This window comes from Motacilla alba, chromosome 9 (genome assembly GCF_015832195.1).
Source record: "Motacilla alba alba isolate MOTALB_02 chromosome 9, Motacilla_alba_V1.0_pri, whole genome shotgun sequence".
Lineage (NCBI taxonomy): Eukaryota > Metazoa > Chordata > Aves > Passeriformes > Motacillidae > Motacilla > Motacilla alba.
The window spans coordinates 13,336,619-13,363,152 of NC_052024.1; the positions used below are offsets into that span (position 1 = coordinate 13,336,619).

General features: G+C 52.9%; 1 protein-coding gene across 1 annotated transcript in view; it reads left to right on the forward strand.

Moving 5' to 3' along the window:
• XXYLT1 (xyloside xylosyltransferase 1) overlaps positions 1-23,595 on the forward strand; it is a 33,569-nt gene extending 9,974 nt beyond the window's left edge. The window contains exons 3-4 of the mRNA XM_038146552.1: positions 10,147-10,279; positions 22,449-23,595. Of these exons, the coding sequence (XP_038002480.1) occupies positions 10,147-10,279; positions 22,449-22,845 (530 nt within the window). The 3' untranslated portion in view covers positions 22,846-23,595. The remainder of the gene's footprint in view (positions 1-10,146; positions 10,280-22,448) is intronic.
• The last annotated feature ends 2,939 nt before the right edge of the window (positions 23,596-26,534 follow it).

A 26,534-nucleotide genomic window follows, 5' to 3' on the forward strand; every position in this document is an offset into this window, starting at 1 on the left:
CAGTGGGAGAAGTGGGAGAGTCTCTGTGGGACTACATAAAAATGCAGAGCTGTGAGGAGGGAGAACAGAGTGGAACTAATTGTTAAGTATTGCCAAAATTTATGGCATATCAACATGGTCTGTTAGTAAAAAATGAAAGAGGTTTAGAGAGGGCAGTGGCTTCTGTGTGGGACAAGCCTGGCTGACTGGGACCCTCCAGTCTGGGAGGGGGCTGGCCGAGGGGGTTATGGTATGGTCCATGACGGATCAAGGCAGAAGTTTGTACAGGCACTGGGGGACATCAAGTCCATTCAAGGCAGAAGTTTGTACAGGCACTGGGGGAAATCAAAATTGGTGAAAAGGATGTTCAAAACAGTGTAGTGATCTGTAGAGCTCCTTTCTGCAGGATGCTGTAGGTGCTGGGCTGCCTGATGGATGAGGGAATCCCAGCCAGCTGCTGTGCGTTGGACAGCAGGCCCTGGTGTGTCCTGGAGCTGCCAGCTGCGCACAGCATGTCAGGGGGACACGGCTATGGGTGCTGGGGGAAGCAGGGGTGGCTGCTATGGGGGAATAAGCAGCACTGTGCCTGGGGAAGGGACTGCCAGCAGGGAGCTGTGCCTTTGGCTTCTTAGCGGGTGTCCAGACAGCACCTGTGACACATCAGGATCCATGGGAAGTCCAGTGGTCTCCCTGGCTTCAGACTCTGAACGAGGCAATTTCTCCAGCTCATTATCAACAGCTGTACTGATTGTTAAGCATAGACCAGATTATAATGATGTTTGTCCAAGCAGCCTGATAATGACCAAGCCCCAGTCGCTTGGGGTTTGGTGCTGCTTGCAGCAGGATCCAGCTGCTGGCTCCGGCTTGGTCTCCCACGAAACTGATATCAGCCTTTGTCTGCTCTGGGATTACCAGCCCTGAGACAGAGGCCTCTGTGAACATCAGCTTATGCCTTTCCCACCAAGCAGAGCTGGAGGGAAGGCAAAGGCCAGCCAGGAGACGTGTTGGAGCAGGCACAGAGCTGTGCTGTGCTTTCTCAGGGCACTTTGCCTGTGCTGAAGCCGGGCACCTGGAGCTCTCCTGCCTCTGGCTGTGGAGGTGAAGAGCGTGGGAGCTGGGGGAAGGGGTTAGGCACAGAGGTACCAGGAAAACAGTCTGTGTACTGGAATAATGCCTCAGCTACTAACTCTCTTCTGCTAGTGTCCTTCTGGAAAGGAATGCTATCCCACAGGCAGCATCCTGAACACATTGTTGATTGCTTTTGTAGGGATGTGTGCATGAGGACTCAATGTTGCATCTGCACTGTTTGAATCCACAGCACGGGATTGCCCAGGTCGAACTCTGTTTGCCTGTGGGGTGCCAGGTGCCCACGTGTGGTGTGTCCCCTCACCAGCACCCACGTGTAGAGCTGCACTGCACACATCCTGTGTCACACAGGGCATCAGAGGTCTCTGAGGGGGATTCTGGCAGAGGGAGCTGGGGAGGCATCACTCCCCCTTCTTCCCCCTGTCAGCTGCAGAGCAATTCCTGGTGCACAGGGCAGCTGCCCGCAGAACTCAGCAAATCACTGTAATAATTGTAATAAGTGAGCATTTTGAAAGTGCATCACTCCCGATCCTTTCCTGCTGGCTGAGCACCGCCATCACTGCTGAGCCCCACCACATCAGGGAATGCAGAGATGCAGCGGGAGGGAGAGGGCTGGGAGGAGAGTGCCCGTGTCCCAGATGCTTCAGGCTTGATTGCGTGCTACCAACGGGGAGATGTTGGGAAAAGGCACAGAAAATTGGGGTCTGTGGCAGAGTCATGGGAGTTGGCCCCAGAGCCATGTGCTCCCAAACCACAGTTCCCAAGGGATGCTGCAGTAGCTGAAGGGTTTGCTTTCTGGCAAAAATGTTTGCATCTTTACAGGGATGGACGGAGCGTTAATAGTTTCTGATGTGCTCTCATAACCTCCCTCCCTGCTTTGTGCCACAAGCACGTGAAAAACAGACAGATTCCCTTCCCAGCCTGTCTCTGAGCTGCAAGCACTCATGTCAGGTCCTGGGATGGGAAGGGAAGACGCTGGAGTGATCATTTTGCGAGCAATAGGGATAGCTGTGCCAGCCATTGTTCCTTGCTGTGGTGATCCTGTCGTGCTGAGAGAGTTGTTTTCATGATGCTTTTCAGGAGCAGGCAACAGCAGACCTCTGAATAAGCCCACCCCAGGTAAACACTGGAGGCTGCGGCCTTGTAGAGGGGTCCACATCTGCTGAGAAGAGCTGCTAATCTCATCTGTGAGATTATGCCTGTGGGACATGCCTGTCCTGGCAGGAGAGCTCCTTGGCCCCAGCCCTGGTGTGGAGGAGGCGCCAGGAAGGGCTGCTGTGATGAGGGGGATGTGGCTGCTGCTCAGCAAGTGCCTGGAAGTCTCCTGAGTGCTGCATCATAGCACAGTCCCCTTCCCTGTGGCACTGCTGCCTCTGGGGCCAACGTGGCCCGCAGCCCCCGGGGGTAGTGTCACTTCTCATCATTTCCACTGCCTGCCCCTTGCTGCAGTGTCACCATCGATTATTTTTGGATGTCCTAGATCTGTCAGGCCAGGGCTGGCTGCTCCCCCCGCTCCCACGGAGCAGCAGGGTCTCATCACCCAGTGCTGTGGTGGGTGCTGCCCTCCTCTCTCCCCAGCCAGACCAGCTGCCCCATTCCCAAAGGGTTGGAGGCTGCTGGGGATCACCCAGTGTTGATGCCAGGGCTGCTTTCCCCCACAGCCTCTCCCTGCTCTGCCATAGCTCATTAGACTTTAGCAGGAAGAAATAAGAACAAAATCTGCCTGCAGCCCTTTCCCCCAGTGTGTGCAGTTAACTGGGATCTGAGCCTGGAAAATTTATTTTCCTGTATCTCTTTTTGGTTTCCTTTTCCATCTCACCTGCTCATTACTTTACAGCTTTCCATCCATTCTTTTGTAATTTATAGCAACCTGGAATCAAACCTTATTTTGTCTGATTAAAAGGTTTCCTGCTGCTCTTCCTCCAGCTCCAAAAAGTGTTTTCACACTCCTCCCCCAGCAGTAGCATATATTAAATACGAGGCAAACAGCATTTCCACCTCCATCCTGAAAGCTATTGCATGTTTAGCAATGTTGCTGCCTCTGAGTCCAGTTAAGAGCCAAGGTGTTGAGTGCTGCTAAATATTAGTCCCTCAGACCTTGATGGATTACAAGGGGACACTTGGATGCACAGGAAAAATTAATTTCCTGGAACAAAACACATCCATCTCCTGCTGAGTCTTCCCCTTCCCTCAGGAGATGGCTGTGGGGTGTGGAGCAAGGCGATCAAAGTGATGCTGCTGTCAATACCTGGGAACATTGCTGCTGCTCCAGACCCCTGAGCTCACCCAGGTACCTGTCCTGCATGGGTGGTAGCAATGATTTGTCATCTATCTCTGGCAGATAGCCTAATTTTTAAATTAGCTGGTAGGCTGATTAGCCGCTGTGCTGCAGCCACTGCTCTGCTCTGCTGGTGCCTAATCAGTGCTGCAGAAAGCTGGTTAGCTGCTGGGCCACTGGGGCACATCACCCCCTGCACTTCCCTGGAGCTGTGTGTGCAGGGAGGGAGGCTGTTTGACGGGGAGGAGGCTGCTGGGCTGTCCCAGGGAGCAGAGGGCACCCTTGGCTGCATGGCAGACGGGAGGACCTGTGTTGAAGCACGCAGCTGGAAGGTAAGCTGCACTGCACCTTGGCAAGCTGTGCTGGTGCAGGGCTTTGTAGCATCATCTTCTCTTGGGAGGGTGGGCTCTGGAGCAGCACCATGTCCTGGGAAGGGGGACTGCAGCCCCCCAGCTGCCAGCTCAGTGGCAGCAAGCTCTGAGGGGTGTGTCATGCTTGCACACGTACACGTGTGCCCCTGCCTCGGCTGCTTCCTCTGGGTGAGGCTCTCTGGTGCTGCCGAGGTCAGCTGGGCAGGCAGCAGTGATTAATGCTGGGCGCAGAGGGGAGGCTGTGTGTGGAGAAAACAAGGCCAGGCCAGAGGAGCGCACAGCCAGAGAGGAAGCTGCTCACAACCCTGCTGACAGCAGCAGGGAGAGCGGCCAGGGGCAGCTGCCAGTGCAGGGGGTGAGCCAATCCCAGGGAGCCTCTAACGAAGGGCAGGATGGAGAGCCCAGCATGTTTGTGTAAATAAACTGTGTGCCTCCACACTGGGCTTGCTGAGGTGCTGGCATCTCTGCCTGGCACTGCAGCTGTTCTCGTGCCCTGCTGCGGCTGAGGCTTTTGGGGACAGCTGGCTGCTGCTGGGCAGTACCCTCTGGGTTGCACAGGGACCTCTGGAGCCTGTCACCCACTCTGCATCCATGCTTGGCCATGCTGCTGGCTGTGGGAGTGAAGTTTTTCTTGGCCACCCATCTCTCTGAGGCAGTGAGGGCGGAGGATTCTGGTTTCACAGCCAGCACAGGCAGCTTTGTGGACCCGTGTGTTGCTCCTACAGGCACGCTGCCCGCTGGAGCTGGCGGCTGCTGCCCTGCTCCAGGAGGTTCATTGCCCAAAGCAGCCATCTAAAAGTCACTGCTGGTCCTTCACAGCTCTTTCTTCCCTTGGGATCTTCTCCTGTCATGATGGGGACAGCTAAAAAACCTGACTGAAAAAAACATTGCTCAAAGTGATTCAGAGAGGTGGAGGGACAGCTGTCCAGGTGTGCCCAGCCTTTGTAGACCAGCAGAGCAGAGATCCCCACCCCTTCTGACTCCAACTCAGAGAGCTTTGGTTGCTTAGCTCTCTTCTTTCTGGTGGTCCAAGTCAAGTAGGCAAAATGAACAGCTGCCCCCTGGCCCTTCCCCACAGCCCGCTGCAGCCCTGCAACACCCAGAGCTGCAGCCAGCAGGGGACACTCCTGTCACTTGGCTGCACTGTGTCAGCTGCAGCTGCTGCTGGCCCTGCAGAAGGTTCTCTGAGCTGCTCTGCCTGCAGTAGCTCTCTGCCCCAGCCCTGTCCAGGCCATCACCCAGCCACCACCCCGCACTGCCTCCTGAAGGATGGAGTGGAGTCTTGCCTCCCTGTGTTGCAGGACTGGCAGGTGCTGGCTCTGTGGGACAAGGCAAAGTGGTGTGCCTGGGTCACACAGCTGGGGCAGCAATCTCAGCAGAGCCCTTGTTGATCTGACCTCTTGAAGCGCCTGTGGTCCCAAAAGTCACTGCTGTGATGCAGAGGGAGTGTGGGGGGGTCAAGGTGCTCCCACCTGATATGTGCCAAGTGCCACGTTAACAGTTGGACTTGATAATCTTAAAGGTCTTTTCCAGTCTAAATAATTTCATGATTCTATGTTGGAGGAGTCTCTCCTCATTGGCATGAAGCATCACAATACTTAAGTCCTTAAAAACAGGTTTGTTGAGACAGGTGGAGGTGCCGGTGCAGAGGATGGCAGGAGCAGAGCCAGATTACCACCAGTTTTGGTGACAGGTGTTTGCCTCAGGAGTGTGTGTGAGATTTGGGCACAGTGCAGCCTGGTGGGGTGGTGTCCTGTCCCCTCCTGGTATCCCACTGTTGCTTGTAGCATCTCCTCTGCCAGACCAGCTGCAGGCAGGATTTTTTTACTCTGAGAGGGCTGAGCTTGTGCTGACATGAGGCTGTCAGTGGGCTGGAGAGTTACAGCACTTCCAGTATTTTAATTCTTGCTTCTACTCGACATCTATTAAACCACTGCTCAGTTATCAATGATACAGACTGCAATGTTTGCTGGACAGCTTCTGCCCTTTGTGCTGTGATGGCAGCTCTCCATTTCACTATTAAGTTCCTGGACACAGCTTTTCCCCTCTCCACTGCCAGTGGTGGCATGCTGCTCCCCTGGATCTGGTGTGGTTTGTATGAAGTGGAGGGTTTGGAGCCAAGGCCAGCACTTAGACCCCAGCCCTGCTCCTGCTGTCTGGGCTCAGCTTTGCCAGGGGAGTGACCCTTATACAGAGAAAGTTGTTGGGATGAGCTTAAATTACTTTGGCTGCAGAACAGCCTGTGCTGCTCTCAGCAGGCTCCTGCCTTTGCATCTCCTCTTCCCCTGACCCTTCATCCTTTGTCCTATAGTTGTAAAACCGCTCTTTACATTTCTTAGAGTCCATCTTCTCATCTCAGGTTAAGGGAAAGCAGTCCTATTCTATGGGCAGGTTCAAGGCTGCCCATCCTTAGGCTGCTCTGAGCAATGGGAGCAGGTCCTAAGGGCTGGAAGGGTAACAGCTGCTGCTGATGGCTTGCTTCATGACATCCCCAGATCTCTGGCTAGGTCCACCAAAGCAGCTCACCTCCTCCCTGTGCCCCCTGCTGCCATTTATGATCCTGCCTGACATTTCTGGGAAGAGCAATTTCATAGAGTCTTACAATGGTTTGGGTTTGAAGGGACCCCAAAGTTCATCTGTGTCCAGCCCCCCTGCCATGAAGAGGTGTGTCACTTGGTAAATCAGATTGCTCATCTAGACCAAATATGCTCCTAAGTGTCATTCCAGTGGTGGGGTGGCCTCGCTCACTGCATACCTCCTCTCTCCCTGCTGTGCCCTGGGGCAGTTTTTGGGGTCCATGCTTCCTGGGAAGGGCTGTTAGACTTGATGCAGAAGCTGCTTGCTACCACAGGGGCTCCTGGGTGCCTTTCAGCACATCCAGACAGCCTGCTGTGCCCCTCGGCACACCAAAGGGGTGCCTGCCTGTGTGCTGTCATAGCCCCACTGGGTTCTGGCAGAGAATGTGGGGCAGCAGGGCACAGGGACGTGACCTTTGCCTGCCTCTGCCCCCTCACTGGATGAGGCTGTGGGATGAGGCATCTCTGAACGTGGCCATTCGCCTCTGGGCAGGGCTGGAGGGAGGTTTTGAGCCAAGCCTGGAGCACAGCCCTGCTGTAGCTGCTGATACAAGGCTGCAATAAAAGATTACGAGCTTTAAATGGGGCCAACCTGTCCTATAAAGCTGTCACTGCTAATGGAGACCATCTCTGCTCCGAATGGCATAGCTCCCCTCTCCATGACGTGGCTGGAAGAGCTGGAGCTGAACAGAGTGGAGGGTTCTACACAGTATGGCAAAGTTAGAAAACTCCCTGCTGAGCAGAACACTCAGCCTTTTCCCACATTTCCAGCTGGATTTCTCTGAGCAGCTGGTGCCTAAGAGAGCACGCGATTCCTCCAGCCCCACATGGCAGCCAGGACAAAGCGCTTGGTCAAAGGGTGAAAGAGCACGATACGTGATAAATATCAGTGCCTGGCCCCTTGCCAGCCCCAGGCAGAGAAATCATCTCAGCCATTAATCTGTGCGTGCAAGCTGCATCTGGCAAAGTGATGCTTAATGTCACCCATGCTCATTTACATCTCAGTGTTGCAGTTCATGCTTGCTTTAACAAAAAATTTTAAATTTCAAAAAATCAAAGCAAAAAAAGTATTTGGTGCTTTCTGGGTCTAATTTCTTGCTGAGTATTTCCTGGGGGAAGCACAGGGCACAGCATGGACCAGTGTGCTGTGGTGAGCCAAACATGGGAAGCCTCTAACATGGGAAGGGCAGGATGGAGAACCCAGGGTGTTTGTGTAAATAAACTGTGTGTCTCCATGCGGGGCTCTTGTGGCACTGGCATCCCTGCCTGGCACTGCAGCTGTGCTCAGCTCAGCTCCCTGCTCAGCTGAGGGGACAGCTGGCTGGGCTACAGGGACCCTCCAGAGCCTTTCACCCACTGAGGTGCTGGGGCAGGCATGGCTGGGATTGGAGCTTCCTCGAAGCTCAGCTTTCATTCTCCGCTGTGATTAATTGCAGTTGGTGTTCAGCTGTAATTTTAGAGAACAATTGGATGACGTGGCTCACAGTTGATTTAATTGAAACCTGATGAGGCTGCTGTGCACCAGGGTTGGTGGTGCTGGGATGCCCCTGGGAATCCAATCCCCTCTTCCCAGTCTCTTGTAGGGCTCAGGCTCCCCACATTTCTCTGGAGCTGAGCTTGTAAGTGCAAGGTCTTCTTGTCCTGGAGTTTTGTGACCAGTCTGGGTATTCTCAAGTGTGGTAACGTTTTGGTTTTGGGGGTTTTCCCCACTGTAGTTTGAGCCACTGGAGAGGTTGGGTGCATGTGGGCTACTTGTCTTGTTCCTCACTGCAGAAATCCACTGCTCTGCTGATTCATATGCTTGAGTTGCACTGGCCATTTCTGAGGCAGTTCAGAAGGCTGGGGGAAATTGCTTTCAGGTCAAGACCTGCTTTAGCCTGTGATGAATTACTGTGCCTGGGGTTTAAATCTTTGCAAACAGAGGATTATGGTGATGGTAAACACTAGGTAGGCCTGAGGATTGCCGTACTGACAGCTGAAGGGAGCGTGGCCTTTCCCTTTAGCAGATAGAGCATGATGGATGTTAAATAAATAAATTGAGATACAGCCCAAGTTGTAGCTTAGTTACTGTTTCTCCTTGATTTATATTTCTGCTTGGGTGCTTCGCAGCGTAAGCAGTATATTTCTTGCTTAACCTCACAGGGCCTTTTTGCTCTTAAATGAGGACAATGTGGTAGGTATGACCAATTGCCAAGAGTCACAGATTCGTGCAAGATCCACAAAAAATTTAGAGCTGCTGTACAGCCCAGCATCTGCTTGAAACACAAACACCAAGCAATGAACGCTTTTGAAAATGCAAAGCTGCACTCCTGTGCTGGGGGATAACTGCTGGTGCCTGGCTGCTCTCAGTGCCTCTGGGTCTCTAGTCCCGTGGTGGCTTTGGGGGCTGAAAACAGAGCCGTTGCCTTCTGCTCTCAGCAGCCAGGAGTAGCCAGCAGCCTGTCCCAAGCACGACAGGGTGAGGGAATGAGGAACCATGGTGGCACTGCCCCAGCAACACCAGCCTGATGGGAAGCCCTGCCTGTAGGCACAGCAGATGCAGGCAGCAGAAGGTGAGGACAGGCAGGGCTTGTCCTCCGCCTGCAGGTACTGGGCAGGAGAAGGATGAAGGCTTGGTTTGCTAATTGCTCTGGAAGTGGTGGTGACAGGCAGGTCTAGCCTGCAGGGAGCTGTAAGGGCACCTGTGCATGGTGAGTGGGACCAAAACACATTGACACAGCCTTACAATCCAATTATTGCTGAGTGCTAAGCAACCTGGCCAATTTGCTCTTGGCTTTTATAACGCACATAAATAGAGGGGGCATTACATAATGCCCTGGGGATTGCTGCACTGGCAGTCCCTGAGAAGGGCTGAGCTGGCCTGGCCAGAGGATGACCATGGCTTTGCTTGTGGCTGGGAGATCCTATCTAATGGCTTGATCTCTTGTAGTGTTTGCACTTGCTGCATTGCACTTGGCCTGCTGCAATCCATGCAGCATCCCCAGATCCACCTGGGACGAGCAGTCTTGTCAAGGCACATCTCCTGCTACTCTCCCAAGGAGCATCTCCATCTTTCAGTCTCTCTTGTGCTGCAGAGAGGAGACTGGCACAAATTTGGGCAGGGGCCTGACCCTGTTGAGTACCTCAGGCCCAGCCTTGAGAATTATGTCCTCCAGCCTTTCCTTCCTCTTGATGTCTCACTGCAAATGGAAGATGCTTCCATGTCTTTAGAGCCCCCCTTGCCTCTGAGAGGGCACCACCAGCAATAACAGTCTTCCAGGCTGCTGCAGATCACCAGCAGCTCTGTGCAGGCAGAGGGCTGTAATCTCTTCCTCAGGGAAGGCCATAGCAAGGTGCTGGGAGCTAATGGGTTTATGCAGGTGATACTGGAGGTGTCATGTGGCAAACTGATGCTGTCCATGATGGGAATTGCTTTGGTATGTTGGGTCAGGGATGGATGCTCTCTGGGCTGGAGGTGGGAAGCACTCATGGAGTTGGTAGCTGAAAGTAAACATGGAATTTTGCGGGCCTGGCACTACAGAAGCACTTCCAGAAAGGGAGAGAGGCTGGGTTGAAGCTATCTCTTGCTTTTGTCAGCTATATGGAAAACCAGTCTTCTGGAAGGAAGGAGGGAGTGGATAGAAGCAGAGGGTCACCAGAAATGATTTCTGAAGTAAACACACAGTGGTAAATGCTTCATGATGGTTGAAGTTTGTTTGCTTCATGCAGAGGTTGCAGCTGGATTGTGTTTACTCTGAGCTGCCCATGAAGCAGACTGCACCAAATCCTCATTGGGTTCAGCTCCTTCAGTAGCTGGTGGTAATCACAGGTTACCCTTTTGTCTTATATTGCTGACTTCTCCTCTTTGTGCTTTCAGAAATAACACGGATCATCCAGGTAGACTTGGACCTGAAGTACAAGACCAACATCCGAGACCTGTTTGATGAGTTTGACAACTTCCCAGAGGGAGCAGTCATTGGGATTGCCAGGGAAATGCAACCAGTGTACAGGTACAGCCCCTTCCCCGTGGGGAGCAGGGAGTGGGCAGCAGGTGGCTGGTGGCTTCTCTTCAGCTCAGATTGCTGTTCGGAAAAAAACCTGGAGAGCAGTGGTCTCCCTGCTTTAATGCCTGCAGGGGGACTTAATCTGAAATTTGTAAGTTAGTATGAGCAAACCATACAGTATTGCTGTGGTTTGTTTGCTTGTTCTCACACACCATCACAAGACTTTCAGAGGCGAATTCTTGATCATCAGTGCCAAAATCCATGCCTAGACTCTAGTACATCTAGAGGCATGTTTGCCCAGCCATGCCTGCTGAGGTGCTGTAATTGTTTGTGTGTTGGCGCTCTGAAGTTTTGGCTGAGAGTATTGCAGAGAGTAGGGATTGAGTTTGGGCAACAATAAGGTTCTGGGTCCCTGGAGTGCACTTTCTGCTTCCCCCAGGAAAGGCTGAATGGGCAGCTCTTGCTGACCTGGGCTTGCAAGCATGAAGGTGGCCTCATGGTCCCTTGCTCTTCAGACCCTTGGTCCACTAGCCACTGCCAACTGTGCTGGAAACCACTCACAAAGGGATGGCCCAGTCCTTCCCACTCATGGGAAATAATGCAAATCCCTCCACTGGTGGGATTCAGGGACATGGATATTTCCAGGTGCTTAGAGAAATTGGTTTCGTTTAGCCGTTGTTCTAAGGATTGATCTCAGGTTTTCTTTTAATCCAGGGTAGATCAGATAATTATCCTAGGATGCCTTAATGGATCTCAGCAGAGCTGAGCTTGAGCATCTGAGATGGCTTGGCTTGATTTGCTAATCCTAATGGAAAAGTTCTTGGAGAAAGATAAAAAAGCCTAAGAGGTCTGTCTGTCTTTTCTGTCCCTGCTGAACGCCTACTTCCCTACTGAGCCTCTTAAGACATGACCAGCAGCACTCTTGGGCAAAGGCTGAGCTGCAAAGATCTGGACCAGCCTTTATTGCTGCTTGTGCATCCAGATGGGAAGAGGGTAGAGACAGAAGGAGTAATGGTTGTTAATCACCACTAATTGCTTCCTGGAAGCCTAAACTATATGACAGTTTTTTTGCCTGTCACTATATGACAATGTGATTGCTTGAACTACAGAAGTCACCACTATTTCTGAGCTGGAAAAAAGACATCTCTCTGTCTGTTTAACTTATTTGTACTCTTGGCAGGAAGAGCTGGCACTAGAGGAACACAGATGCTGAGGTCTTCTCTCCATGGGGTGGCACCATGCTTGGAGAGTAGAGGGCTCCTGTATCTGCTTTGGGTGTCCTGACAGGATTTTGGTGCCCAGAATGGTAAATCCAGCCCTAGTTAATCATATCCAATCGTTAGAGCTCAAAGGGGGATGGAGGGAAGAGCCCCAGCCAAGAGTGGCTGTGAGGCTGTGGCCTCGGTCAGCCCAGCAGGGCAGATCCCTGTCCTTAGTGGTGCTGGAACGGGTAAATCAAGTGCTCGTTTGCCTGCAATTAGTGCAGGGTGGAATCACTTTGTTTTTTTGTCTCTGCAGGGTTTTGCATTATTTCAGTGCATAACTAGGGAGTGGGGATGGTGATCTGCTGCCTGGATGTGGTTTGTGGGACTGGGTGTGCCTGGAGGGGACTGAATTAAGGTTTGGGGTGCTCCGCTGGAGAGCCTTTCAGCCTGGCAGGGGACAAGGCAGGGGATCATGGGGTTGAGCACTGAATACCTGACCCAAGCCATAGCTGTGTTCTCCCCCTCCTGCCACCCGCAGTGGGGACAAACATGCCAAGCAATAATAGCCCTCACAGGCTGCATTTTTGGGCTGAACTTTCTGTTGTTGCAGTTTTGACATTCTGGGTCACTTTGGGCTATGTTGTGCTTTTCTTCTTATGTTGTTTTGATCTTCATATGAAAACAAGTTCTTGATCCTTCTTGTCGCCAGATCACCCGTTGTGGGGCGAGCTGTGCAAACTCCAGCCTGCCTTCCTGCCAAGCCCTGCACCCTGTGGGGCTTGCACCTCACTGCTAAAAGGGTTTCCAGACGCAAACATGAGCTGACAAAGCATGGATGTCTTTGTAAAAAGAAAAAATTCTTTACTATTTATATTTTTAGAAAGATAAAAAACGTGTCGTAGGTGTGAAACAACAGGTGTCAGCTCCAGCCACGTTGCTTGCCATGTGTGCGGGCTTGAAGCATCAGTTGGGAAAAGGGTTGTGGGGATGGAGGAGGATCACAAGGCGATTGTGAGGTCTCTGTGTTGCCAACACATTTTCCTCACCATTTCACACAGCTCTCTGCAGCACTAGTGTTGCCCCAAAGCACCAGAGGACTTGGGGCGAAGAGCTGTCCTGAGCTTGCTCATGGAGCTGTGGACTCAGTTCCCTGGGGTAGGGTAAGCCAGTGGCCAGAAAGGGTCTGGGTGCCATCATTCCTGCTGTGTAGCAATGGGAAAGATGGATGGAGATCAATCCACCATCTGTTTCCATCAGCTGCCCGTTGGCTGCCTGGCTGTGGGCTGCACTTTGTAGGCACAGGTTGGGGCTGCAGGAGGCTCAGGCTGCTGCGCTGGCGCAACGAGCAGCGCTGGGCACAGACATTCACGGGAAACGGAGGAGTAAGAGAACAGCGAATCGGAAACATCCCGGAGCCTGTCTGCATATCCTGAAGGTAGGGGAAACCTCCAGACAGCAAAACAGGATGGCACGGGAGTGTTTCCACTCGCTTGACTCATGCTGAAACAATGCCCGGCCACTGTTTGTCTTGGACAAACACATTTCTCTGAGCAACAGGATCTCCTGGCCCTCCTGCTAGGCCATTGCTGGGATTTAACTGTTGCACAGTCTGGTGTTGGTCTGTCCTTTGGGGCCACTCAGGGTGAGTTGGAGTGGCCCGTGGAGAGCAGTAGCTCCTGCTGAAGCTGGACATGGATCACCCTGCAGTGTCTGGCAGGGAGTCCTGGATGCAGAGGGGGAGGTGGCAGGAGCCCATGTCATGTGCAGGAAGTGATCTGAGGTCTGAGGCTACCGGCGTCACGTCAGGTTTCCGTCTCTCCAGCCATGGCAGGGAAAAGAGGCACCCTGTCCATGGGTCAGGTGTGTTGTCCTTCCTGTGGCTTTTGGATCCAGTGTGGGACATGGGCTAATGTCAACACCTCTGTGGACAGGGTTGCAGGCAGAACTTCATCCCACAAGAAGGTGCCACTGTGGTGGGGTTGTTGAGGACACTGGTACTGTGCAGTAGCCTCCTAGATGCTTCTGGGCTTTCTGTGGCAGCACTGGATTTGTCCTGCCAGGCTGTTGTTTGAATATTGGCCTGCAGAAGAGCCTCTTCCCAGGCTGACTTGTGCCTGCTCGTGTGTCTGTCTGCAGAGGGTTCACACTGTGGCCAAGATCAGGAGCACTGGCTTCAGTGGGAGTGATTTTGATGTAAAGATTAGACTCTGCGTCTGAAGTTTGCATCATCCAAAGGGCTTTCCATGCAAGGAGGTGCTTCTTCAGAGTCATAATCTTAATTAAAAGTCCTGTTGTCCCCTGCAGCATTTCATCTGCTCAGTTGTGCTGGCCAATCCTGCTCACCAGGCTACACAGAGTGAGTGATAATGGTCTGTATAAATATTTATGTTGCATGAGCCTTCCATGCCAGATCTTGGTCAAATTGAGAAGTCCAGGCTCTCTGGTGCTCTCGAGCCGTGCTAAGAAACCTGCAGAGAAGCATTGCAGATGCAGCCTGCATGGGAGTGAACAGATGAGCAGGCAGGGCAGTGTCCTTGGGGGTGTGTGGGCACATGCCCGACCCTGCAGAGCAGCTCAGCCGTGCTCCCAGCAGTGAAGCTGTGCCATGGCTGGTGATGGAGGCATGGCCTGCTGCCCCTCAGCCTGCTGGCCAGGTGTGAGCACTGGGGCTGCACCTGGGGCATAGCAGGCTATCCATGAGGGCAGGGCAATGGCATCCTCACACCAGTGCAGCCCAGACCTACCTGTGCCTCCCTGCCAGCCTGGCTTGGCTCAGCACCTGTTCCCAGTCACATGAACTGAGAGCACTGCCAGGTGCCAGAAGGATAGGATTCCTCATTTCAAAGCAGCCTTGTGGTTGAGAGGAACAGGGTGGGGAAATACTGTGTCACTCCCCAAAATGTCTTGAAAGCTCTCAGATTACTAAAGGCAGAGCTTAAACCCCATTCTTACTGTGTTTCCTGGTTCCAGACTGGTCCGGTCACGCTGGTGGCATGTGAGAGGAAGCAGAGCAGTGGCATGGATTGCACGGTGCTCTCGGCAGCCTCGGCCTAATCCCATGTGCCACGCAGTGCTCCTTGCTCCCATTCCCACAGCCATGCCAGCCTCTTCTCTGCCTAAGCACTGCTGCTGCTGGCACTGCCAGTGGCAGTGGGCTCTGGGTGCCCACAGTGTGCCAGCACCACCCGAGGCCCTCAGCACTGCCCCCATCATGCTCCCCTTGGAGGTCTCCTTGGGAAGGAATGGTCTGCTGGCAACAGGGAGGACTTCACCCACAGGTTCCTCAGATGGGTGCTTTTACCCCTTCCAGGTAGGAGGAAGATACCTGCTGTGAAGATGGGCCTCAGGAGAAGTCCCAGAGCTTCACAGGTCCAGGAATGCACGCAGCTGGGGCTGGAAGGGTGGCTGCTGCTTCCACTTCTGCTATTTGGTGAGATCTTTACTGCTGTGCCTCGTGTCAAGAAGCTAATTAAAGCTTGAGGCATCTTGGGAATCCACAGTGTTGGAAATGATAAGTTTTCCAGTAGGAAAGGGTATCTACACCACAGGGGCAGCTACAGACTACAGAGGGCCGACACTTGGGTCCCTGTGTGGCTGCAAGGCCATTCACCTTTGCCTCTGCCTAAAAACCTGGGAAGAACTCAAACAGGACATTATTTTGTAGAAAGGAAAGGCTTTGTTTCTGCTTGTGATCACGTGGGAGCTGCTGTAAGTGTGCTGTGTGCTCAGGGACATGCGTTTTGTTTGTTTGTGGGCTGCTGAAATAAGCCAGAGAAGCCCATTAGTGGGTGGGAGCAGGACCGTGCAGCTGCGGCCGCGGCGCTTGCAGTGCTGGCTGTTTGTGGGAGCTCAGCGGCACCGCGCTAAGTCACTTTGTCAGATGTTTGGAAGAGGAAAGGAGTTATCCTGGGCTGTGAGCAGGCTAATGCTAAATCCATAGCCAGGCCAGGCTGTGAGAGAGTCTGGGCTGAGACAGTACATTCTGTACCTTCTCTTGGGATCTAAAAAAAACCCCAAAGTACGGCTGACAGCTGCGAGCAAGGAGCAGCTGGATTTTCCCTGGCTGAGGCAGCAGTGGTGGTTGTAAGATGTAACAGTGCAGGTGGGCTGCTGCCTGTGATGGAGCTTTCCAGAACTGGAGATAACCATCTCCAGCAGGCAGGTCCTCCTGTCTGAGTTTTCCTGGTTTTGTGGACTTTTCATGCAGGCAGGTGGCCCTGACTTTGAGACTTCACTCTTTTCCAAGGGCTTTTGCCCTGAGGAATCAGGGAGCTGGCTTCCAAAAAAGGTTCTGTTCCCCAGGCCCCTCAGGAGTAAAGGCAGGAGAATTTGTGCCTACCATTTGTGCCATTGTGATGTCAATGCTGCCTGTCCACAGTCCTGCAAGCCCCAAACCCTGTGCACTTTGGATTTTAAGCCATTTCAAGACTTTGACTTGATTTGTAGCAAGTGCTGCTGTTCAGCGCATGGGGAAAACGGTTCTAGGAATTGGTTTGGCAATGGCTGCCAAGAAGCAGCCAAAATTACAGAACAAACAGAACCTGCAGGGAACTGGAAGCAGAATTAATTTCAGGAATTCAGCTTTACCTCTGATTTAAAAAATCATCCAACAAGGTAAGGGGTTGTGTTGTTTACAACTGTGAATATCATTAATATATGGGACCTGTCCAATTTATTCCCACTACGATGCAGACTTGAAATGTAATTTTAAAACAATGAATAAATTGGATGAGATCTGACAACCACAACTGTGCATTGATTAGCACAAATAGTAATAATATTAAGCAGAAGGTGAGCTTCTGTGAAGGGACAGCATCTCCCCTGTTCCTGACAGTTCCATTGGCAGGCAAGGGTGTCCCAGGGCAGGCAGCCTGTGCTTCCAAGGCATGCAGGAGAACACTGCCAGACAGAGTTTATTCACTGTTGTTAATAGAAATCTGCCATTTTAGCAGTAATTAGGGCCACAGTGTTCTAGAGTGTCCCTGTGGATGGGTTGCCCCCCTTCCTGTACTGGCGCTGGTAGAGGATGGTCTCACACACACAGGTCATTGCTCTGTGCTGCCACCAGTGCTGTTTGCTCTATAGATGGAAGGAAACTGCTGTGACCCAGGCAGGGATTTATGGTCCCACCTGTATTTGGAGGATGATTTTAGCACTGACGTGGGGTGAACAAATGTTTGGTGGCGAGGAGGGCCACCCTTGAAAATCTGTCCCGAAGAAAGGTTTTGCTCACAAGCTGTGTTCACAAGTTGTCATTTGTCATCTATTTAAGAGTTCCATTTTTGGACTAAGTCCACGCAGAAATGTCATCAGTGAGAATCAATTTGCTGCTCTAAATACAGACCTTTTAAAAGTTTGGCATGTTGGCTGGGCTTGTGGTAGAGACTAGTACTGTACAGACATAATTTGTACATTACGTGAGAATTTTATTAAAGAATTACTGATGTCCTCATTGAAGAGCTCAGTCTATTGCTTCATCAGTATTTTCCATGGGGTGGCTGGAGGTCTTGCCTGAGCTGGACCTTTACCCTGAACCCATCAGAGGAGGGTAAGGTGGTCCCGGTGTGCACACCAACACGTCCCGCCCTTTGTCCCGGGATGGAAATTGGCATTGTTTTTGCCCCAGGATGACATTTTCCCCTGCAGGGCAAGGGGTGCTGCTGTGTTGGTGATGCCACTGCGCATCATTGGGTACATGGTGCTCCTGAGAAGCGTGGAGCTGGGATTTCCTGGATTGCACAAGCTGTTCAGCCTCAGCTCAGGTGCTGTGGTGTGGGCTGGTACTGAACCTGCTGCCCTGGCTCCTTAAGGGGTTTAGCAATTGCACATGGAAAATAAGCAATTAGCAACAAGGGCTGCTTTGTTGCGAAGCCGCTGAGCTCACCAGGCCGAGGTCCGGCTGCCGGGGCTGGAGGAAGGAGCTGGGTTGGATGCTGCCCTGGGTGGTTGCCTCCCTTTGTGTGGCAGAAACTTGGAAGGGCCCCCCTTCATTGCAGCAATGTCTTCTGGAGGTGGGAGGAGAGGGAGGAAGAGGAGCTAGCCTTTTCCTGCGAGTTAATCTCAGTTGAACTGCGATGGTAAGGATCTGACAGCTGCCTGCCCCAGTGAGGATTAGCCAAGAGGAGAAGGGTGCAGGGAAGTTTCTTGGCTGTGCTCTTACTTTGTGCTAACGATGAAGGGGGAAAGCCACCATCACCCCCTGAATTGACCATGCCATCATTCCCATCACTCTCTCCCCTCCCTACTGCCCACACCCTCCCCTCCAGGCAGGAGAGAAGCTGCTACCAGGGTCTCCCCTTTGCTGTCTCCCATTTCAAGCACATCCCCTGTCTCCATTGGGATGCTGCATACTTCACATTGGGGCCCCCTTCCCATCTGCCTCTTTGAGCAGCTCTGTGGGGCCCCGCAGGTCCCAGGCACCACCGGGTGGGCAGCTCAGCCAGGGATTGCTTGGTGGGACCACAGCCAGGTGCCGTGTCCTCCTGCCACCCTGGGGGAGTCCTGGCAGCACTTGGAGCAGGGAGCAAGGTGCACTTGTGCCTCATGCTCATTGCACAGGAGCAGTAGTGTTTGCCAGCTGGGCAAGTGCCTGCAGCTGGGGATAACACCGGCAGCCATCCGTGTTCTGGCTCAGGAACTGAACGACATATTTGAAGGTACGAGAGAGTGCCCTTGTTTTAGTTGGTGTTTGGGCTGGCAGGGCTGCTGTCAGAGTGGCTCAGAGAGGGATGGCTGGCAGCCCATGCTTCCCTTCTGCTCCAGGAGCCTCATGTCTGGCTGGATGGGAGTCAAGGTCCCCCAGCCCCTGACCCCTGTGAGAGAGGCTTGCTGACAAAAGGCATCTTCAAGGTACTGGCCTGCTGCTGCTGCCCATCCTGCTCTCCCCAACAGCTGCCCAAACTCTGGCAGTGCTTGGTGAGAGGTAGGAGCAAATCAGTGAGCTCCACAAGGAGCGGACTGTTTCTGGGATGCTTATTGCATCCAGACTCTTAAAGAGTCCCTGTTTTTGTGGCTTTATCCCATGACTGTTGGCTTTGTTTCCCCTTTGGTGAGGGAGAGGCCATTCAGCCTTCCTCCCTGAGTACAATGCTGCATAGGCTTATGCAGTGCACACTGGCTGCACCCTGCAACCTTCCAGGAGCATCCTCTAACCACAGGCACCCTGTGTCTGGCCTGGCATCTTGTTTCACTTCATGTCATTTTGACTTGGTTCCTTGATTCCCCTGATGCCTGTGGGAGAGGCATTCCTGGAGATGTGGATGCATGGGGAAGGTCCACGTCCTCAGCAGCAAGCCCAGTGGCAGCTGCACAGCTGGTGTGGCAGGGCTGCAGCCTCTTGAACTGGGTGGGTACAGACAAGCCCAATCTGCTGCTTGTGAGGCAAGTGCTCTGAGCTTGCTGCTGGTCTCCCAGCTGGCAGTAACCCCTGCATCTTGCCTTTCCTGCCAGCTTGAGCACCCAGCTGCTTTACCAGAGGTTTCCAGCTTATCCCATGAGGTTGTCCCATAACCAAGAGCTGAAGTAAATGAATGGAAGTTCACAGATTTGAACAGAGTCTTTCCCTGAGTTGTTTGCCCCTTGCTGTGGAGAAGGCCGTACAGAGTACAGCTGGTGTTGGAGTGGTCCCTTCTGGCCTGGCAGCTGTCCCCAGCGAGGCGTTTGGAAGGGTGTGATGGCAGCTTTGTGAGCCGGGGCTCGCGACCGCCGGGCTGCGAGGCAGGGGAGGTGCGGCCGCAGCGCCCTGTGCTGGGCCAGCAAGGGAAGTCCTGCTGGAAGCAGCGTTTTTTATCTGGGCTGCCTGGGCCTGCCGTTTGAATGCTTGGAAATGCTCTTCTCCAGATGTTTCCTAGCACACGCCGGCTCTGTTTATAAACAGCTCCTCAAAGCAAAGCCTGTTGGGGCTGCAGGCGGGCGCTCGCGGCAGCCCCGCACGGCTCCTCTGCACCATGGCACGGGGTCTGGGGCCACAGGTCACCTCTGTCCCCTCCCTTCTAGATGGGTTAGAGCAGTTAACAAAAGCCCCAAATGCCTCCTCTTCCTTTCTCCTCCCTTTCTCCTGGCTAACAGCTTCCTGCTCCAATGCATCCTGGTGGTGCCGGCATCTCTGGGCTGCCTTCCTGCCCAGGCTTTTGCTGCTGGGGGCACAGAGAGAAGGGCACACTGCCCTGCCTGAGCTGCCTGTTCCCAGGGAGATCCCAGCCACTCCAGGGGCTTGGGTCAGGGAGACATTTCCATGGCATCCAGCTGGGGTTCAGTTCCTTGATGATTATCTCAAGGGCACATCCTGGCAGCAAATTCATCCAGCCCCTGGGGCTTTCCCCTTATGTTTTGCCAAAATTTGAGGTGGGTGCCAAGGGGGGATGTGAGGCAGGACAGAGCAGAGTGGGTACAGGCTGTGTCAGCTGTTTGGCTGGTTGTTGTGCTTTGCAAGCCTCATCTCCTCTGAAGAGAACAATGCTCTCATACTCATCACTCCTTCCACTTCTAACTGGGTGGAGGTGCCTTTCACCCATGCTCTTCTCTGTCCTGGCAGGACAGAGACCAAAACCCACTTGAAAGACAAAAGCCAAGAAAAATCCTATATAAACAGCTGCTGCCAGTGGCCCTGCCAGGATGCCTTTCCCTTGGTTGGCCTGAGCTCAGCAGGGACAAGGCTGTTGTGCTCAGCTGTGAGCAAGTTCCCAAACCATGGGCACTGCAGAGCCACCTGCAGCTCATCACATCCTGGATCTCACCTCAGCATCACTCCCTGCGGATGGCCCTGCCCTCCCTGCCAGCCCCACACCCCACGCACGGCCGGGGGAGGACAGCCTTGTCACAGCCAGGGCTGGGAGGAAGGGCTGAACAATTGCTGCTTGTCAGGCTGTCTCCTCTTCCTGTAGAAAAGGGCATGTTATCAGCCATCCACAAGTCATCTGGGGAACAGCATTGCTGAAAAACTGAGTCACGTTATACAGATTTGCTTTAGCCCCACCATGACCTAGCAATGCCAAGGGCCTGGGTGCTTGCAATTTTTTTATCCTGGCTGCTTGTAGTGGCTGTAATCTTGTCCCTTAGCTTCGGCAGCATGTGTTTGGAGGTAAGAATGTGAAAGGAATCAGCTTCACTGCTGTGGAGCTGGAAATGTGCTCCCCTCTGTGGCACTACTTACCCTCTCCCTCCTGTCAGCTTCCAGCATAATGTTCTGGGCAGGGGGATGGCTTTTTTGGCACTGCCAGGGAAAAGCAGAGAGCAGAGGATGCAGAGGTGGGCTTAAGCCACTCCCTGGATCTGAGCTCTGCAGGAGGCTGATTGGTGCTTGGCTGGGGCTTGCCTTTGCAGGTTGAGCTTCCCTCTAATGCTGCACGGAGAATGTTTCGCCTCCCTTTTCTGAGGAGCAAGCTATCCATGAGTTGTCTTTAGCTGTCCTCAAGACACAGCTGCTCTTTGCAGAGGCAGAGTCCTTTATCCTTTCCCCACCCTTTAGATCCAATGAGCACTGCTGCCCATGAGCTCTGATGAGGCAGCCTGTCCTCGGCTCCTCTTCCCTAGGAGGCACGGATACGACTGCTTCAAGACTGAGTCCTCCTTCCATGGAAAACTGGCACTGGGAAAAACCCTTTCCATTCTGAATCAGGTGGAAGGGAGTGGTGTAAAGACCCTTAATGAAATGGGAAATATCTGTGCTTTAATGGAAAGTTTTAAGGAAGTGATGCTGCATGATGCTTGTGGTTCTCCAGATCAGGAAATAAAAGAGATATTCACAGTTGACATCATTAACAGATCCACATTTCTGCTGAGAAAAAGAAAAAAAAATAGATCCCATTTCTGCTGGAATAGTTCTGCTGGTGGCTGTGCAATCCTGGCTGTCACCTTGGCCAGTCTCATTGTGCTGGAGACCCAGAGCACAGGCCAGAAGGATGGATTTGATAGTCTGATCCCTGTACAAGCTGTAGCAAGAGCCTGTGGGAACTCCACATGGCTTCTTAGAAGAAAAATATAAATTTAAATGTTTGCAATGGAGAGCATTGCCTCTGGAGCTGTCCCAGGGGCAAATGTCCCTGCATCTTCTTACATCTGAGGGAGTCCAGCTTCCAAGCATGGGACCACTTTAAACATTTGGGTGCTAAATCCACCAAGTTCTCATTGCCTTGAGCTGCATGGAGACTTGGGTGGTGACAGGTTTGAAGAGGAACCAGTGGCAGGCTTGCCTTATTCTTTCTAACAGTGTTTCTCCTTGACATCTTCACAGCAAGGTGTAAAAACCCCTTCTGTAACTTTACATTAAGTGTGAGGGCTGGAAGGAAAGAGCAGTGCAGGCAGCCCTGGGCTGTGAGATGGTGGTGGGGTCATGGGTCCCTCCTGTCCTCCTCTGAAACAGCAGGCTCAGACTGCTGTCAGGTGCTCCGCTTTGCAGCAGAGGATGCTGTTTGAGGGAAGAAGACTTTCAGACTGAATGGGAGCAATTTTGGAGGGCACATCCAGCTACGTGGGGAATAGCATGGGATTAATTCATTTCCTGCAAGTAGCCAGTGTATGTATGGTGAGTTATATTCTCTGACACAGGACTGAGGAAGGAGCCAAAGAAATTTCTGGGCTGCTTGCTTAGGTAATTGAAATTAGGACACTTGTGGTGGTTCACCCAAGGCGCTGGGGATGTGGTTTTGTCTCTCTGCACAGCCGTGTGAGCAGTCACACGATCCTGTGTCCACTTGACTCACTAGAATGATGCTGGTAGAAACAAAAGAAGCTTTGGGAGATGGGAAGCAGCGTGGTTTGAAGTCTGGGCAATATCCTGTGCAGGGGGATGGAGAAAAAGGCAGCCTGTGAAGCCCTGGCTGTTCTGAGAGGCTGGGTGTCTGCAGACAGAGGACAAGCACGGTGAGATCCCTTGAGTGGCTGGTAGATCCTGTGCTGTGATCCAGACCTGCCCAGACTTGAGATGGCTGCTCTCTCTGACATCCCTGTCCCTGTTGTTCCTCTCTTTCCAGGCACACCTTCTGGCAGTATCGCCGTGAGAACCCCCAAACCAAAGTGGGGGAGCCCCCTCCTGATGGGCTGCCAGGCTTCAACAGTGGTGTCCTGCTCCTGAACCTGGAAGCCATGAGGCAATCCAAGCTCTACAACCAGCTGCTGGAGCCCACCATGGTGCAGAAGCTGACAGAGAAGTACCACTTCAAGGGCCACCTTGGGGACCAAGATTTCTTCACTATGGTGGGGATGGAGCATCCAGAGCTTTTCCATGTGCTTGACTGCACGTGGAACCGGCAGCTTTGCACATGGTGGAGGGACCATGGATACAGCGATGTGTTTGAGCAGTACTTCCAGTGTGAGGGGGAGGTCAGAATTTACCATGGGAACTGCAACACCCCAATCCCTGAAGACTAAGGCACCCACTGCCCCAGGGGCAGCTCTGACTGCAGCAGGGCCTGCAAAGCCATAGTGGCTGCACTAACAGTCCCCCAGGAAGGGTGACCAGCTGTGATCCAGCATAATCCAGGGGAATCTAGGGATCCCAGGAGCATTCAGTATCCCACTGCCTGTAGCCTCACCCTCCAAGAGGAAGGGCAGTTCAGTTGCTGGAACAGGACCTCCACAGCCACTGTATCCAGGGCTCAGCTCCTGGCTCTGCTTGGCCAAGTCCATGGGGCCCATCTGTGCTTCAGCTGCTGGGGCATGGGAACAGCCAAGGGGCCATCAGAGACTGCTGCTTTTGCACTAGGCAGGGTCCAGCTCCCTGGGTGCTGTGCAGCTTTGCCTTGTCTGATGGTCAGCAGGAGTCACCAGTGGGCAGTTGGGTTTCATTTGTCATTCCTTGGTGGCCATTTCTGCACCTCATGCAGAGAATTGGTCTGGTCCCTCTGGAGAGCAGACACTGTCCTCAGGTCATCTTCCTTTTGAAGCATTCCAGAAAGGCGAGAGGTCTTTAAAGACTGAAAAGCTGCTTTAAATTGGGTTACTTACAAACAAAAATTGAGTGCTAGATAAGCTTTAAAGCCTTTCGTTTGTTCTGAGCAATAAAAGCTTTACTGCCCTATGTTGTCCTAGAAGTGTTCAGTGAGTGTGTAACAATAGGTTCATTTTTCTAGCTTTGTCTTTAACCTTTCATACAAGAATAAAATTTGCAGATATCAGACATGCTCGACTGTTTTTCTGTGGCACAACTGAAGTCCTGTGCAATAGGATGTTTCCTGCACTTATCATGTTTAAAAAGTAGCTGATGTGTATCTGCTGAGCAGTTGAGTGTGGTGCCTCACATAGCTTATCCCACATCTGTCCCAAGTGAGTGATGCAAATAGACAAGCTGGATTTTTAAAGATCATCACCACCATAGCCAGGGTTGGTTTGGAGGGAGCTGGGAGCTGCCTGTGCTTTGAATGAGTGAGCTTCAGGCTGAGCATGCTGTTCTTTGAATAAATGCTGCCTCAGTGAGCCTGGCTGGCTGCACAAGTCTGTGTCAGGGACGTGCACATCTCATTAACCACCTCCAGCCCACGGCTCATTAACATTAACCACCTCCAGCCCAGCCCAGCTTGTTTCACACCCTGTGTGTCCATCTGTGTGATGTGCACATGCTAGAGAGAGGCATGGGGAGCTGATTGTGGTTTAGCTTAATAACAGAACACACCATATATGTGGCAGCAGTGTCCTGGGCTCCTTTCCCATGGCCATGAATGAACTTACTGGGGCAGAGGCTCTCCTCCCTCAGACTGATGTGCAGAGACAGCAGCCTGTGGTATGGGCTGCATCCTGAACCCTGCCCTCTCTGATGTGCTGAACTAATCCAAGTAGCACAAAACTTTGTCTTCAAGTATTTTCTGATCCCCAGGGAAGGAACAGCAAAGAGGTGATTAAAGGTGAGGGAAAGATGCAGTACCTTGCTATGTTAGAGTCACATTTTCACCAAAAAACAAGGTGATCCAGCCTCACTGTTGGAGCCAGCCTTGCTGGTGGCTGCAGCGGGGCAGGATTTGGGGTAGGTGGTGCACTGTGATGATGCACCCTGAAGGATGAGGAGGGTTATGGTGTTCACTGGTCAGGGCACATTGGTGGCACCAGTGACACATGGAGTTTCACATGCCAGGGCAGGACCTTGCCATCGCTTTGGAAATGGCCATGCTGGAAATACAGGCCAGGCTGCTTGTGTCACCAGCACTGGGAAGGGGTGGGGTGATGAGCAAACATGGCTTTTACTGGGAACTAAGCAGCTCGGATGGCTGTGGCTGTCGGGGCTGGCCCAAAAGGAGCATGATGGGTGCTGTAGGGTGACACCTTGGCAGATGGGGCTGTGTGGGGCCAGATGGCCTCCCTGCCCCGTAGCCATCTCTGCAGCTGGGCCTGGCATTGTGCTCTCTACCTGCAGCCAGGGGATGCTCTCTGTAGGGTTAGGAGCACTCCTCCCTCTCTGTGGCATCCCAGAGTCTATGAGGGAGAACACCTACACGTGGCCATTATCGCCCATCGCTGAAACCTTTTGCTTAGGTATTTTTCTAAAAATCAATTCTTTTTTTTTTTTTTTTTTTTTTACAAAATCAGAGTCCACTGGGAAACTCACTGCTGGTTTTTTTGGTTTTTTTTTTCCAGCTAGGAAAAGCGTAGTTAAATGAAACATTTAATTGAGCCTTACTGGTTCTCCCCAGGCAGCCCAGAGAGCCCCGCGAGGCTCAGCTCCCGCGCCGCCGGCCCCATCCCGACCCGCGCGGGCCCGGGCCCGACTGAGCGCGGCGGGCAGCGAAGGCCGCACCGGCCTGTTCATGGGGGCCGCACGCAGCCCAGCGTGCTGCTGTGTAATTATCTCCCCTCCGTGCTCTGCTGATTGCAGGCACTAATGAGCTCAGCTCAGAGAGCGCCGTGGGGCCTGGGGCTGGCTGGTGCGGCTGCCCCGGGCTGTGCTCTGGGGCAGGAGCAGAGCTTGCTGTGCATCCCTGAGGGCACCGCCTGCCCCGGAGCCCTCACCCCCACAGGCAGCTCCTGCACCAAGTGCCCAGTCGGCTGCGTTTCCTTCAGTTCCTGGAAGAATGGGGACTCTCCTTCCTAACCCTTCTTGGCCCTCTTGCACCCTCCTGCTGCAGCCCATCCTCAGGCAGGTGTTGCTCTGGGCACACAAATTCAGACCTGAGCATCCCCTCTTGGTTCCTGTGATGCTGGCCCAAGGCCAGGACAGGCAGCACTCAGCAGCTGCCAGTACAATAACGGTGAAAGATGCCCAGAAACCATTAAACAGCCCCAGTTTGCCCCTGGGCACTGGGGATTTGCTGTGGTGACCCTGCAGCAGCAGCAGCAGCACTGGGACTGATGGGCAGCTCCTCATCTCCAGAGGGCTGGCACCGTGTCCTTGGGCCAGCGCTGCTCCCCTGCCTAGCAAAGGGCATCTGCAGACCCCAGAGCCTGGTCATGGGTTGGCTGGAGCCCTTCTGAAGATGCAGCAGGCTAAAGGCAGCCCTTGGTGAGTGGCAAGTGGGGGCATGCTGCTGTGACACACAGCAGTGGGGGGACACGGCTGTGGGGAGCAGGAGACCAGTCCCAGCTGCACAGGCTGGTGGCAAGGGATGGGGCACATTGCACCATGGTGGAGCTGCAGTGGGCCCAGCCAGGGTCTCTGCAAGGATGTGGTGGGCTTTATCCTCAGGTTACTCAGCCCAGAGCTCCTCCATGACAGATTCCTGCTCCTTGTCTTCTCACCTGCTGGCTCACAGTGAAGTGCTGCTCATGTCAAGAGCCCCATGTTTTTCCAGGGTGGAGAAGAAGAAGGGAGAGCAAAGGGGTCTCCTTTGTAGAATATTGGGCTTTGGAAAATATCTCTTTAGCTTAAGCTTTAGGGGAAAAATCAGTTTCTTATGTCATTCAGCATTCATGAGAAATTGCACGTACAGAAAACAGTATTCATGATTTTCTGCCCAGCTTTGCTTCCGACCCTGTCCTGGAGCTGCATGAGATTTTTGCTCTCCTCTCCTGTGTTTCGTAACACCATCAGTGTTTATTCTCTTACTCATTTGTACTTCTTTCCCATTTGAAATAATCAATTGTTAGTATAAACTCACCTAGGGAGCAATTAGTGTGAGCCTAACCCAAACAGG